This window comes from Polypterus senegalus, chromosome 1, assembly GCF_016835505.1.
Source record: "Polypterus senegalus isolate Bchr_013 chromosome 1, ASM1683550v1, whole genome shotgun sequence".
NCBI classification, from domain to species: Eukaryota; Metazoa; Chordata; class Cladistia; order Polypteriformes; family Polypteridae; genus Polypterus; species Polypterus senegalus.
The window spans coordinates 211554974-211569088 of record NC_053154.1 but is presented as its reverse complement, the minus strand read 5'-3'; the positions used below and the strand labels follow the sequence as shown (position 1 = coordinate 211569088).

Sequence of the window (14115 nt, the reverse complement as noted above, 5' to 3'; positions counted from 1 at the left end):
TGGAGTGTGTCCACTAAAAAGAAGAGATACCTTCCGACCAGTCACTTGAACTGGATGAGTTCCCCTTTTGCTTGACTGGCCAACACAGTTGCCTTCTGAACTCTGTGCAGGGTACAGAACTCGGGTGGCATCTGGAAAGCAAGGATGTGCCACAGAGGGAGAGCTACACAAGGAAATAACTCTATGTCAGCAATAATTAAGATACAGATCTGTATGGGCCATCTTTTGAAGGATTGGCGAAATGCCAGCTAGTGAATTACAAAGCGTGGGAAATCAGGATTTTAAATATGTACCAAAGACTTTAATTAACTGGTAAGACTAAAGTCAGTAGCTTAGATTTAGTAAAAATACTGAAAAGAAAAAAATGCTATAATAGGAAAGGGCACCTTGAACTTGTATAAATGAATTAATTAAAAAAAAATAACCCTGTGAGTTATACGTTAGATGGAAGATCGCACTCTAAAATGTTATTTAGTTAAATTAAGTGGGGGAAGCAACTGCATGACTTGTAGATTGTAGCAGTGCTACTTAAAAAGTACTACATCTCCCAGTGGCCGCGCTGTATTAGATAGCTTTGGAGGGCGCAAGGGCTGCTGGGAAGGAGATTGAGCAGGCAGACCCTTTAAAAATGAACCTAAAAGACGCTGAGAGGAAGGCGATTGACCATCTGTTTGTCCATACGCCTCATACACACAACTGGATTACGACTTGATCTCCTTGGATGACAGTTCCTGTCTGGATGTGTGTTCTTTCTTGTGCCTGTCTGTCCGTGCGAGTTTGTACTGATTGGATACATCTTTGTCTGAGGGTGTGCTCCCTATTATCTCAGACCACACACCGTATCAGGAACATAGTAGGACTAAACGTTACATTTCTTTCACAGAGGTGTTCCCGGGGTTCTTCATTTACTCATCCATCTTCAGCCGTCTCTGTTATACCGGACTGTTTTGGACATTGTCATTAGAGTTTTTTGTTTGCTGTGTTGTATTATAATTTATTATCACTGTACGGGAGTTTGGGAGGGTGTATGTGGTCTTTGGTTATATTGTGCGTTCTTTTTATGTTATTCGATTAATATATTATTACTTATCTATTGTGCCAATTATCAGTGAATGTGTGTGTGCCCCTTCAAGGCAGGAGTCCCCACAACAAAATAAACAAAACACCATCTTCAGACACTGTGAATCTTAAGAGTCCCTGTGACTGCAACAAGATGTACAAGCTACTAAATAATAAAAAATAAATAAACAGGACATTCACACATTAGGAAGAGCTTGATTTAAACAAAATGTTTATTTTCATTGATTGTTTATAAAATCAGCTTCTCACTTTTGGAATTTCAATGACAGCCAGCATACCAGGGTGTCCTGAGTGTCGATATTGAGACCTGCTTGAACGTGGATGAACCCTTACTCATCTTCTTTAAATGTTACGTTTATACAATGAAGTTCTTGCTTAGTTTCAGCTAAAACGTACACAATTCTAATGTATCTAGAAATTCTCCTGGATTTTGTAATAGGATAAGAAAGGGAGGAAAGAAGAATGAGGTAATGTGCAAAAGTAAGTGAACCACAAGTGATAACAGCTAATTCAATATGGTCAGAATAAGCATGCACTAAGGTGATTGGATACCAAGTTAACCAATCAATGAGCCAGTCACCAAAACAAAGAGGCCTTCTTCTGTACAAAGGTGAGAAGCCAAGTCGGTTTGTTCTTATCGCTACATGTTAGTGGAATGCATCATGCCACAATCTTGGAAGAGCTCAGGATGAGTGTTTGAGTGATCATCTGTCTGGCAAGGGTCATAAAACTATAAGAAAACACTTTGCTTTTAATTCAGGTTCAAAAATGGATGGATGGATAGTTCGACATCTACTCATTCTACCAAGCCCTACAACAAATTCCAACATAATTATCAAAAAGAACTTCAAGATCAAATCCAAAGATCTGCAGAACCGTATGGCTTCAACTTAGGGTCATGCTCATAGTTTAAGAACATGAAGTAATTAAACAGTACTGATATTCACGTGAAGCTAACCAAATCAGCACTTTTGAACAGTAAGTTTACAAATAACTTAGATCTTTCTGTAGATTTTTAGAAGCAAGTGCTCTGGGCAGATGGATTTTATTGATTCTTTACGGCACAACTAAAAACTCTATGCCTAGTGAAAACATAACACCGCCTACCGCCAAAGAACTTCATCTCTACTTCCAAACAAGGTGGTGCAAATATCATATTTTGAGACCAAATGACTCACCGCATATGAAGGAATTATTAAGAATTCACAGTGAGTCACAACTGGAGAACTGTCAGATTAAGGTGACCGAGAACTGGCCTTCCAACATGACAACCATTGCAAACATTCCAGCAAACCTTCCAAAGAACAGATTGAGAGGAAGACATAGTATTCTGCAATCACCAATCAAAACAGGAAATGATCTTGATAGAGAGTTTGTTGCAAGCCCTAAAGTAGGCTGCTCATGTTCAACGGTGGAGATAAGGTAGCTTTCAAAATTAAAAATAGGCAAAGGTTCTTCCATGAGAAACAAATTAGTAACAAGAAGAAATGTTTGGTCACTGTCCTCAGTAATGATGGCTATATTACCGCTTACTGAGATAAAACACTCATTTTTACACACAGCGATCACTGAGGTTCTGTTAAACAGTAATCATTGTCATACTCAAGTGTGTTATTTGGGTTATCTTACCGGAGATTTGATTATTATGATTATTTGAGGCTGCAGTGTACATGTGTATCTTAAGGCAATATTCTCTCTTCAAGCTCTCCCTCAGCTCTACCAATTTAATGGCCATCTTCCGGGTTTATAAAAGTTGGTCTTTGGACTCATCAAAGAGGGGATCCAAAATCTCTTGTGTAAAATTCTCTTGGAAGTCTCACACAAGAGGGCTTGTTGTTGATGGGGACTGACACCTACCTGCGTAAACAAAGGATATGTGGATCTTGATGGTCAACATGACAAATTTATTGTGATGGGTGAGAGGGAGGTAAAGGCTCAGGACTGATCAGTAGCTGAGAAGGATGACTTTTACACAATGATGCCTAGATGGGACTAAATAGTGGTCTCTAAAGTTTATGGTCTGGTGATAGTTAAATGTCTAAAAGAGCAACAGATAGATGAAGTCAAATGTTGACTGAATCTGGGTCCAAGTAGACCTCAATAGTGAATATGTTTAATGGCTATGGTGAAGCATAAGGGCTTTCGCCATGTGGGACCAGCAGTTTAGCATGGCCAGAACTAACATCACAGTGTTGGCAAATAGTAAATATCTGGAAGAGGTGAGCTTTGGAACAAACCAATGTCTAACTGGGAAGCTAAAGCTTCGATGAAAGATTATTTTCATGGAAGATGGCTGGTGGAAGCCAGCAGCAAAATGGAAGTCAGAGTGAGTGAAGAATGCTGGGTCGCACTGATATTTCTTTGAAATGTATTGATGAGCGGAGAGGTGAGGAGTATCATTCTGACACAGTCTCCTAAAGATGACCACTCACATTCAAATTCAATAGAACTGCTTGGGAATATCTTCTGATGCCCCTCATTAGATCACTCAGGGCCCACACTTCATGCTAAGTCTGAAACCCCATTAGTGTGCCAGTTGACCTCGCATGTGATATTCTGGAAGTGAAAAGTAGTCATCTAGAGAAGTGTAAAATGAGAACATCTTGTGAAAGGAAAGCCATTCACCTATTGCATGCTGCCAGAAGGCCCAAGATAAATTGTCCACTTTAGCCACTGGCCAGAACAGAGGCACTAAGAACCAGAAGTATGTGACACAGGCGTAGAAGCGTTTGTGAAGCCTGAGATTATTCAGAGACCTTGGCTGGCTAGTGGGAAGAGGTAAAAGCACTTGTACACCAGGGATCATGGTGGTGTCACTCTGTCTGCCAAAAAGAAGCTGCCTTATGAATGCTTTAAACCAAATGGGTGAGCTTTGGAGAGACATGTGGGCATTTCTGGTATACTGGAGTCAGTGTGGATGCAAGTGGGGTCTTCTGAGGGGAGTCTTGGATTACCAGGTTTTTCAGTGGGAAAGCAGTTAGGTGGTACGCAAACCCTTCTGGCTGGACTGGGTAGGATCAAAACAGTCCTCCACCAACCCTGAGTGATGAAGTCTAATTGCCAACCTAGAGAAAAGATTAAAAACAAAATCCAAGGTTAATGAGATCAGAAGTATCAAAAGCTGGAAGAACTGAAACAAATGTCTTAACTGAGACTCTGCGGAGGGACAAACTAGGAGCACTAAGGGAAAAGGACTTGCGTTCTTCAAGGTCAAATTATTTGTGATACGGCAGTTCTAGAACTCAACTGGGTCAGTCATATCCACTAGGCCTCTAAAGTTCCATAGGATAGGATAGTGTGCAGGGAATTGCAGGCTTGTGTACCCAGATCACTGTCACCCTCAGGTTCTCTCACCTGCTCTGCAGCCTGTACATCTTCCTCGCTTTCATTCTCTGGTGGAGTTTGCACCAATTCACCCTGTGAACATAGAAAGCAAAACTGACTGAAGAGAAAAGGCAGCATATGTGCCCAACAGTCGGGCTTATGGCCTGGGTTGGGTCTGCTTAACACCCACTTTGATGCACCTGAATTTATCAGCATGCATTGTCATCCACACACATTCCAAGAACTGAGCCTGCACATCCAGTTCCCTGACACGTTCTGGCAAAGCAAGCGTGCAAGGTGAGCTCAGGACAGATCGGTTACATCCACCTCTACATCCTAGCTGTTGAACCCTGCTAGCTGCTAATGTGCTTTGTCTGTATCTTCAGATTTCAACACTGAGTAGTGTACAAGGCTTGAAGATGAGCCATAACAGGCTTGCACATTGCAACAAGCCCACTACACGATCAATATCATGAAAGCAAGGTGCTATACACGGAGTAGACCGTGCCACAACATGCATCAGCAAGCAATCCCTGAAACCCAATGAAAACCTCAGGACACACCTTAAACCCTTAACTATAGAAATGGAGCTGGTAAAGAGGGGCTTGCCATCCTCACCTCTCTATACAATCCATCAGAGACCAGAGCTGCTCCACTAAGCACGTACCCATATCTCCCATAAAGTTGTGGTGACTGCCATTAAGCTGCATTGGAAGGTTAGAGAGGCTGACAGAGTTGAGCAGGGAAAGTTGCTCACCACTAACTCCTCCATCACCTTCACCACCAAAAGTCATGCACCGCAGTCAGAAAACCAGGCCACATCAGAAAGAAAATATAGTAAGTAAATAAATAAATAAATAAATACCTCTTGCTCATCCTGCAGGCAAAAGTGGGGAACATTGAGAGAGTAGATAAAGACTTGTGTCAGAGCACTGGGGCGAGTGGGGAAGCTGAAGGAATAATGGCATTGGCTAACAAGACTATGAAAGAGTACAGTATAGCATGATGGGGCTTTGGGGAGCAGCAGTGAGACGCTCTATAAAAATAAACTGAATTGCATTAAATTGTTCTTTTTGTTTCTTTATAGCACTTTTTACAGTTACAGAAATTACACTGCTGGATTAGGGTCACACAACAAACCAGCAGCTAAGAAGAGCAGTCAGGCCAGGACAGACAGACAGACAAGGAGCAAGATAGATTCTCCACCACAGCAATTCAAGTAAGTCTAGGATGTAGCGTCCCTAGTGACAATAGGATTTGGGTTTTTGTAAAATTTTCTACACTGGAGAGATAATCACAGGAAAAACATCTACTAAATAACATTGAAAACTGTTGGCTCAAAGCATGCTTACTATGGGATTCTACTTAAGCTGTGGGTCCGCCTGCAGAATTCAAAATTTCGGTGTTTCAGTGCATCGTCTTCACATCCCAGAAGTGTTCTGACTATGGCAGACAGCCGCAACTGTTAGGACTACCCAACCTTCTTCCAGTATTGAATTACAAGCCTGGCAATCAGACATATCCCCTTAGGCCAACTGTACCAAGTCAAAATTCACAGCAACATAAGTGTTAGCTCCCCTGGCTACTCAGAAGTGCCCTGGTGAGAGTGAATTCTGCCAGGGCCTGGTATGTCATCCAGGGTGGATTCTAGCCAACTGCTGCCTGGACAGGTGCTGGATCGGACAACCTTAGATGAAATAAGCAGATTGGCAAAATACTACAAGTAGGAAGGAAAAATGGAAGCAATTAGGATAGCTTAAAAGAGATGACAAGATCATGGCCTCAGTCGCTAACAGAAATGGCATATAAGTGGTAAAGCAAAGGGAGGGAAAAATGGGAATGCCAATGGACATGTGAGGGCAAGGAGACCTGGAGGACACTGCATAGCATATTTGATGAATTGTAGGGTAAAAGGTGGACTGGAAGAAAAGATTTTTGCTCAACATTATAATGGGTCAGACTAAAACAGTTACATTTTATTAATGGAAAGGCTTCTCCATGCTCAATGGTCCTAACAATAAGTGTTCCATCTCTATATATATTCTCAACCTTGACTAATACTTGCTAAGTCAGACTGTATCTGATGGAGTATGCAGCACAACTCCTGGTCCAGGTTTTGGTCTTGTCACATCTGAACTACTGCAACTCTCTGCTGGCAGGAGTACCAGGATGTGTTACCAAGCCACTGCAGATGACTCAAAATGCAGCAGCAGCACATCTGGTGTTCAAGCACATGTCACTCCTCTTTCCAGATCACTACATTGGTTCTCTTAGCAGCACATATGGAGTTCAAATCCTTGATGCTGGCCTACAGAGTAGTCAATGGGTCAGTGCCTTGCCCACTTAGGGCTGCTGATGCCACCTCAGCATGACATCAAATCTCAATGCAGACTCTTAGCTGGTGGAACAAGCTGCCCACCTCCATCTGAACTGCTGACATCCTCGATGTGTTTAAGAAGCGCTTGAAAACTCTCATTTGGTGAATTTCTGTTTAATCGATACTAGCCATTAGGTTTTGTAATCAAGGAATTGTAACTAGCTTGTGTTTCTTCTGAGTTCTTCACTTGTCATGATCAATTTTGTGACCCTCTCCTGTAACACTTGATCCCAAACAGCCTGCCAGACTGACGTTTACTCGATTATGTTGACTTCTTTTGTAAGTTGCTTTGGATAAAAGCATCTCCTAAGCATATAAATGTAAATCATGGAGATCTCGAGCTGACGCTGGCAGCAAAATTTCACTGAACTTGAGCATGAAGCCCACTAAGTCATTTTCTTGGTCACAAAGATTGAACCAACAGTCATGAGGTTTAAAGTCTAACATGCTGTCGCACTGTCAATCATGGCGTTTCTAGCCAGCTCAGTCCAGTTGTACACTGGGCCACTAACAGCATGTGCATAATAAACCTTTCCTGACACTCCCATAGATTTGCTTTGGTGACAAGTTTCCAACCACACCCAGTCACGCTCTCCATATGTTCTCAAGGTCTGTATCCTGCTGGTAACACAGCGACGCATCATATGGTGGATATACTGTAAAAGAGACAAGTATACTAATGTTTCACAAAGAAACATTCACAAAGAAGCAGTGGGCTGCACTTGCTGGCAGGCCATGGATACCCTGCTCTCTACATTTACTGTGGGCCAGTTGCTCATATTTCAGGTAATCTTTTTCGAAGGCCTTTGCAATTCAGTCTGCATATAGGAGAGGAGAATACGTTCACTGAGCCTCAGAGATATGAACATTGCCAAGTGTGGCTTTGTGACTCGTTTTGCTCATTTAGCTATCATCAGTCATCGATTCTGTCCTTTATTTGAACATGGAGGTGGCTAGAGCCTCTCCTAGGCTTGTTGGACACAAGGCTACAATTCTCCCGAGACAAGATGGTAGTCTATCTGGCATCAGGGTTGATTTTTTTCAGTATAAAAAGTATGATTACGCTGAACTGGAGTTCTAACCATTCAGGCCAATCAGCTAAACATTATTTATCATTTACAAATTGGCAAAATATCAAGTTGTGATCTGAAGGACCCCACTCAATAACATTACTTGGTAACTTGCTCCATTTGTCTGCATTTGTTCAATAGACAGTCGAGATTATGTGACCAGACGCTATTCCATAAGTGGGAGGGAAGGGAAGGCTGCTTATTAGATGCCTTAGAATGAGCTTTACTAAAATAAGCAGCCAAAGACACTTGGGGGGCTGTTAATCTAGGAGGATGAGACTCCTACAGAGCCTAATTTAGAAACTACAATACAGTCTTCGAATGGAGAACAGGGTGACTCACCTTCTTGACCAGACCACTTGTTGCTGCCACGTTCTCCACTCCCTCCACTGTCTTGGCTGACACTTGGGTGGCACTGGATACAACAGCATCACCAACAACATTTGCCTGCTCTTTGGTCTTTTCAGCCACTATGACCAGGAAAAAAGGGAAAAAATTCAAATGAAACAGAGATGCCCGTGACAACTGGATTGATGCCATGGCCCATCATTCATTACTCCAACTCTAGATGACAATTAGCAGAAGCCAACATTGGAGTGATGAACACTGGTTGGCCATCATTGGACACATTCATGGCTATGAGAAACCATAAGTGAATGCAAAGAGTGATTTAAACTCAGGTCTCAATAACTTTATCCACCATGCCCTCCCTGCTTTAGGCTAAGATGGAAGCGGCACCCAGGGCCACAGGGAAGCCATGCCCCACTGGTACATGGCACCACTACTCACACCTACATTCTGTGCCCCATTGCGTACCTGCATTGACACTGTGAGCCACACCTTCTTTTGTCTTTGTACCTGTGGAGACAACAAAACAACATAGGAATTAGTGAGTGACTCATCGTGTCACCTGCCAGAGTTAAATTAATGCCTTATCAAGCCAAGGCTTTTCACGAAAAGGTTGGGCCTCAGACTGGAGTTTTGCCTGGCAGCTGCCCTCACCCAAGACTGTCACGTTCTTTGTTCACCTGCTGCCATCTGTTCCTGCATTTTCTGGGTCAGCATTATAAGATGTTATATTCTGTGGTCTAGAAGGGGCTTGCACAAAATGTTAAGAGTATGTGGATCCAGATAACCATAAGTGTGAATCACAAGTGGACGTGAGAGACAGCACACAAACTCTAGAAAAGGCCACACGCTTGTTAGTATCAAAAAGGCAAGAAGCAGGGAGAGGCGTTTCTTCTCATGCTTAGTCGCTTTTAGATGAGGTCTTCAGGTTTGGTCGGCCATTTACGCTATCAAACATATCAGATACCCCACAGATGAAGGCCCTGAAAGTGTGATGCCTTGCCACTCGTCCGCCCAGGCTGGAATCCCTATGGAGGTCAGGCTGTATTGGTCAAAGAGAAACACCCTGAGTCATGGCAGGGCACTGGAACAGCTCATCCTAGGATCCTGTTTAACTCTACAACAAAGGGTAACTTAACGAACCTGCTTAGACCTGCAGCCATGGAAACAAACAGATGTGCAGTGGAAACATGAGGCCCCATGTGGTGACACACCCATCAGCTCGGCATTGGAAGTCACCTAGGGAACAGGATGAAAGATGGCAAATCTCACTGGATGAGCACCTAGTGGCACCACAAGGAAATTTCCTTGTAGGGGTGAGGCTGGAATGACACCTCCATCCTCCAATCCATGGTGGCCCATTAGTCAGAGGGCTCTCGACATTCTGCTGGAAGTTAATTTCAGCTCACTGACATTACTGTGCCAAGTGCCTGCTCCCTGGTCGGCTCCCGTGAGACGCTAGCTGCACTTTCCAGCCTGATTTCAAAAATAGCAGTCACTTTTACGAAACAAAATGAAATCTCCCTCTCAGCCAACCTTCAGCTTAAGTAACCCTGAACTGCAGCACCCCTCCGGTTGCCACAAAGATGTACTACTCAGCTTGGCATTGTTTTTTTTTTAAATCCAGACAGCACATTTGGGCTTGTGTACACATGCTAACGACACAGGATTCGAAAATTCGGTTTGGGAGGTCTTCATGTCAGGGTTAGGTATAGCGTTCTCATCTCAGTTACATAAACCCACCCAGGCCTCCCATCCTCAACCCTGCTTACCTACATACATGACACCTTCCTTAGTCTTGGCCGCTGCCTCCTCTACACCATGTTTGGTTTTCTCAGCAGCTGCCACCACTCCCTCCTTGGCCATGGAAAATCCCTTCTTGAAAACATCCATCCTGCTCAGCTGCTGTCAGCTATATGAGCAAGTGCTGTAGCACTGGACACTGCTGTGGCACGTAGAGCACTGACCGGAGAAGAGGGAGAGAGTGAACAGAAGACAGGCTCGGTGAGATGCGGCAGTCTCTTTATATACTGCAGCAACCACCAACTGGACCCCCCCACCCCCTGCGCCGAAACCCCCGTCATCATCATCCTCCTTCTCTCTCTCACACACACGCATGCACACTCATTCAATCGCATCCTCCCTGCAAAGCCAGCGTCACACACTGTGCATTATTAATGACAAGGCTTTTAGGTACATCAGAGTCATTGCGGGCCAGGTCAGCCTGTCCGCTCCTCATGGAGTGCTCTCTTTTATTTTATTTTAACATTTGCTTTTAAAATTTCACAATTTACAGCACGTCATTTTACTCCTCTACCCTTGGGGAGCTTGAAGCTGCAAAAAGAAAACCAGTAACTGTTAAAAAGAAGAGTGGCTCCAAAAGTCAGGATGAATTCAGAAAGAAATGATAAGGGGTGGAGGGGTAATGGGGGATTGTTGGGAAGGATTTCACCAAGTAAAACATCAGTGAGGAAACTGACCAGACAGACGGGAAAGGCACGATATGAGACAGACAGATAAACAGATAGACAGACAGAGGGGTGATCAATGATAGACAGAATGAGAGAGGTGCTATATGATAGACAGATACTTACTACCTACACTACCTTTCCTGTGCATTTCTCAGTTCAGCCATTTATAATAGAGCACCTTTCATATCTATCTACTCTACTATCTATTACATATTGCACCTTCCAAGTATATATGTTTCAGTCAATTTACTGATAACATATAACATATATACTAATAGGTAGATGGACTAAAAAACAAACATGAAAGGTGCTATATATTGACATGATATATAGATATGAAAGGTGCTATATTATAAATAAATAGGCTGTAAAAATAGACCTGAAAGGTGCTATATAGATACGGTACATATGAAAGGTGCTATGTTATATAAAGTGCATCCGGAAAGTATTCACAGCGCATCACTTTTTCCACATTTTGTTATGTGACAGCCTTATTCCAAAATGGATTAAATTCATTTTTTCCTCAGAATTTTACACACAACATCCCATAATGACAACATGAAAAAAGTTTACTTGAGATTTTTGCAAATTTATTAAAAATAAAAAAACTGAGAAAGCACATGCACATAAGTATTCACAGCCTTTTCCATGAAGCTCAAAATTGAGCTCAGGTGCATCCTGTTTCCCCTGATCATCCTTGTTGTTTCTGCAGCTTAATTGGAGTCCACCTGTGGTAAATTCAGTTGATTGGACATGATTTGGAAAGGCACACACCTGTCTATATAAGGTCCACAGTTGACAGTTCATGTCAGAGCACAAACCAAGCATGAAGTCAAAGGAATTGTCTGTAGACCTCCGAGACAAGATTGTCTAGAGGCACAAATCTGGGGAAGGTTACAGAAACATTTCTGCTGCTTTGAAGGTCACAATGAGCACAGTGGCCTCCATCATCCGTAAGTGGAAGAAGTTTGAAACCACCAGGACTCTTCCTAGAGCTGGCCGGCCATCTAAACTGAGCGATCGGGGGAGATGGGCCTTAGTCAGGGAGGTGACCAAGAACCCGATGGTCACTCTGCAAGAGCTCCAGAGGTCCTCTGTGGAGAGAGGAGAACCTTCCAGAAGGACAACCATCTCTGCAGCAATCCACCAATCAGGCCTGTATGGTTCAATGGCCAGACGGAAACCACTCCTTAGTGAAAGGCACATGGCAGCCCGCCTGGAGTTTGCCAAAAGGCACCTGAAGGGCTCTCAGACCATGAGAAACAAAATTCTCTGGTCTGATGAGACAAAGATTGAACTCTTTGGTGTGAATGCCAGGCGTCGTGTTTGGAGGAAACCAGTCACCGCTCATCACCAGTGCAATACCATCCCTACAGTGAAGCATGGTGGTGGCAGCATCATGCTGTGGGATGTTTTTCAGCGGCAGGAACTGGGAGACTAGTTAGGATAAAGGGAAAGATGACTGCAGCAATGTACAGAGACATCCTGGATGAAAACCTGCTCCAAAGCGCTCTTGATCTCAGACTGGGCGACAGTTCATCTTTCAGCAGGACAATGACCCTAAGCACACAGCCAAGATATCAAAGGAGTGGCTTCAGGACAACTCTGTGAATGTCCTTGAGTGGCCCAGACTTGAATCCCAACATCTCTGGAGATCTTAAAATGGCTGTGCACCGACGCTTCCCATCCAACCTGATGGAGCTTGAGAGGTGCTGCAAAGGGGAATGGGCGAAACTGGCCAAGGATAGGTGTGCCAAGCTTGTGGCATCATATTCAAAAAGACTTGAGGCTGTAATTGCTGCCAAAGGTGCATCGACAAAGTATTGAGCAAAGGCTGTGAATACTTATGTACATGTGATTTTTTTATTTTTAATAATTTTGCAAAAACCTCAAGCAAACCTTTTTTCACGTAGTCATTATGGGGTGTTGTTTGTAGAATTCTGAGGAAAAAAATGAATTTAATACATTTTGGAATAAGGCTGTAACATAACAATGTGGAAAAAGTGATGTGCTGTGAATACTTTCCGGATGCACTGTAGGTAATATAGATAGACAGATATGCCTCTAACAAGCAGTGTGTTGGTCTCACAAATCCACCTCTGCCTCTATATAGCCAAAAACTGTCCACTCAACTTGTAACAAAAAATAACTGGAAAGACACTGTATAGATTAATGTCTTGTTGACAGACAGATTCTCAGGAGTTAGGCAGACAGACACTAAGAGATTTTTCTAGGCATCATTTATAAGAAGATACCTGGGCTTGTCTCTGAGAAACACAGGGGCCTGGTGGCTAAGGGCTTAGCCTTAAACTCACAGAGTTACCTGGTCAGCGACTGCCCACACAGGCTCACTATGTGACCCTAAGGGAATACCAATTATAAAAATAATTACAGTATAGTGTGATTAATTCACAAATTCCTATAGCTGTCTCTCAACAGTGTTAAGATTGGGGGAGCTGGTAATTAAGCCATAAAGCGTATAAAACAGGCCAACTGGAACCCAATGTCAATTTTTTAGGAGGCAAAAAAAAAAAAAAAAAAGAACACACAGTGAGGTGCTGCCTCTCCCTTGCTTGATTTGTTCCTTCCTTCCCTCTCCTTTTCCATTAGGCTTTTCACAGCACAGAAACTGCATGTCATAGCAACATCTGCTCTTTGACACATTAGATGCCCTCTGCTTGCCCACTTTCTTCGGGGTGTTGTCCTTAAACTTGTGGCTACAATTCAGGCTTACAGGGCACCACCTGTAAGTCAAAGTCCTCTAGGCAGAGCAATTGCTGCTGGTTCTTCTTGCATGCCTTCTCTTCCTGTCCTGCTGCTTAACACCTTCCACAATGCACCCAGCCCCGCATGGCAACAATAACCAGATATCTGCTGAAGAAAATCATCAGAAACTAGTGTGTCCAAACAAACATCCCGTGTGATCGCCCAACCTCCACCCTCCTGACGTTTCATTGAAATCTGAGCCTCACCCCCACAGTGCAACAGTAGCCTAGCCAATCACTGTGACTCTGCAGCATTCTCATGGCCACACCCACAACCCCCTGCTCTGCTGCTGCTGCCACTGCCACACCCTGCCTGCCACTCAGTCTGGGTCTGCAGTCACTCCCATAATCCTTCACACCAGACACAAAGATGCAAGGACAGCGATTCCGGAACTCTGGCAGCCAAAAAAAAAAAAAAAAAAATCAACATCTAAAGCCTAACACAAGGATGAAGGACTCACAGAATCGCATGATGATGGCCGCAGCTGTCTCCCACAATAAAGCCAATAATTAATTAGCTCCTGGAGCGATGCCAAGCCAACTCACTTACGGAAAGGGCTTCCTTCTTGTCAAAGCAGATATCTGATCTGCAGGTCAGAGCAAGAATAGAGCAGGGCCTTCGGCACAGAAGAGCAGTTCACTACGTCACACTCAGGAGGGAGCTGGCAGTCAGGACAGTA

At 43.5% G+C, this 14115-nt stretch overlaps 1 protein-coding gene across 2 annotated transcripts; it reads right to left on the bottom strand.

The window, feature by feature from the left end:
* Positions 1-1329: 1329 nt before the first annotated feature.
* On the bottom strand, positions 1330-10208 carry LOC120538907 (gamma-synuclein-like). 2 transcript variants are annotated; one of them, XM_039768508.1, is made up of 6 exons: positions 9972-10208; positions 8668-8709; positions 8194-8321; positions 5270-5281; positions 4435-4497; positions 1330-4145 (listed from the first exon to the last, which is right to left on the bottom strand). In XM_039768508.1, exons 1-6 carry the CDS (start codon positions 10090-10092, stop codon positions 4134-4136), a joined length of 378 nt encoding a protein of 125 aa, XP_039624442.1. In that variant the 5' UTR covers positions 10093-10208; the 3' UTR covers positions 1330-4133. The 2 variants fall into 2 exon arrangements, with proteins under 2 accessions (XP_039624442.1, XP_039624452.1); XM_039768518.1 differs by lacking the exon at positions 5270-5281.
* Positions 10209-14115: the final 3907 nt, after the last annotated feature.

Excerpts from the sequence above, each read along its gene's own strand:
- LOC120538907 (XM_039768508.1), bottom strand. The coding sequence starts at position 10,092 with ATGGATGTTTTCAAGAAGGGATTTTCCATGGCCAAGGAGGGAGTGGTG. Across the intron at positions 8,710-9,971 it reads GGAAGGTGTCATGTATGTAG|GTACAAAGACAAAAGAAGGT; the intron begins GTAAGCAGGGTT and ends TTGTCTCCACAG. Across the intron at positions 8,322-8,667 it reads GGCTCACAGTGTCAATGCAG|TGGCTGAAAAGACCAAAGAG; the intron begins GTACGCAATGGG and ends TCCTGGTCATAG.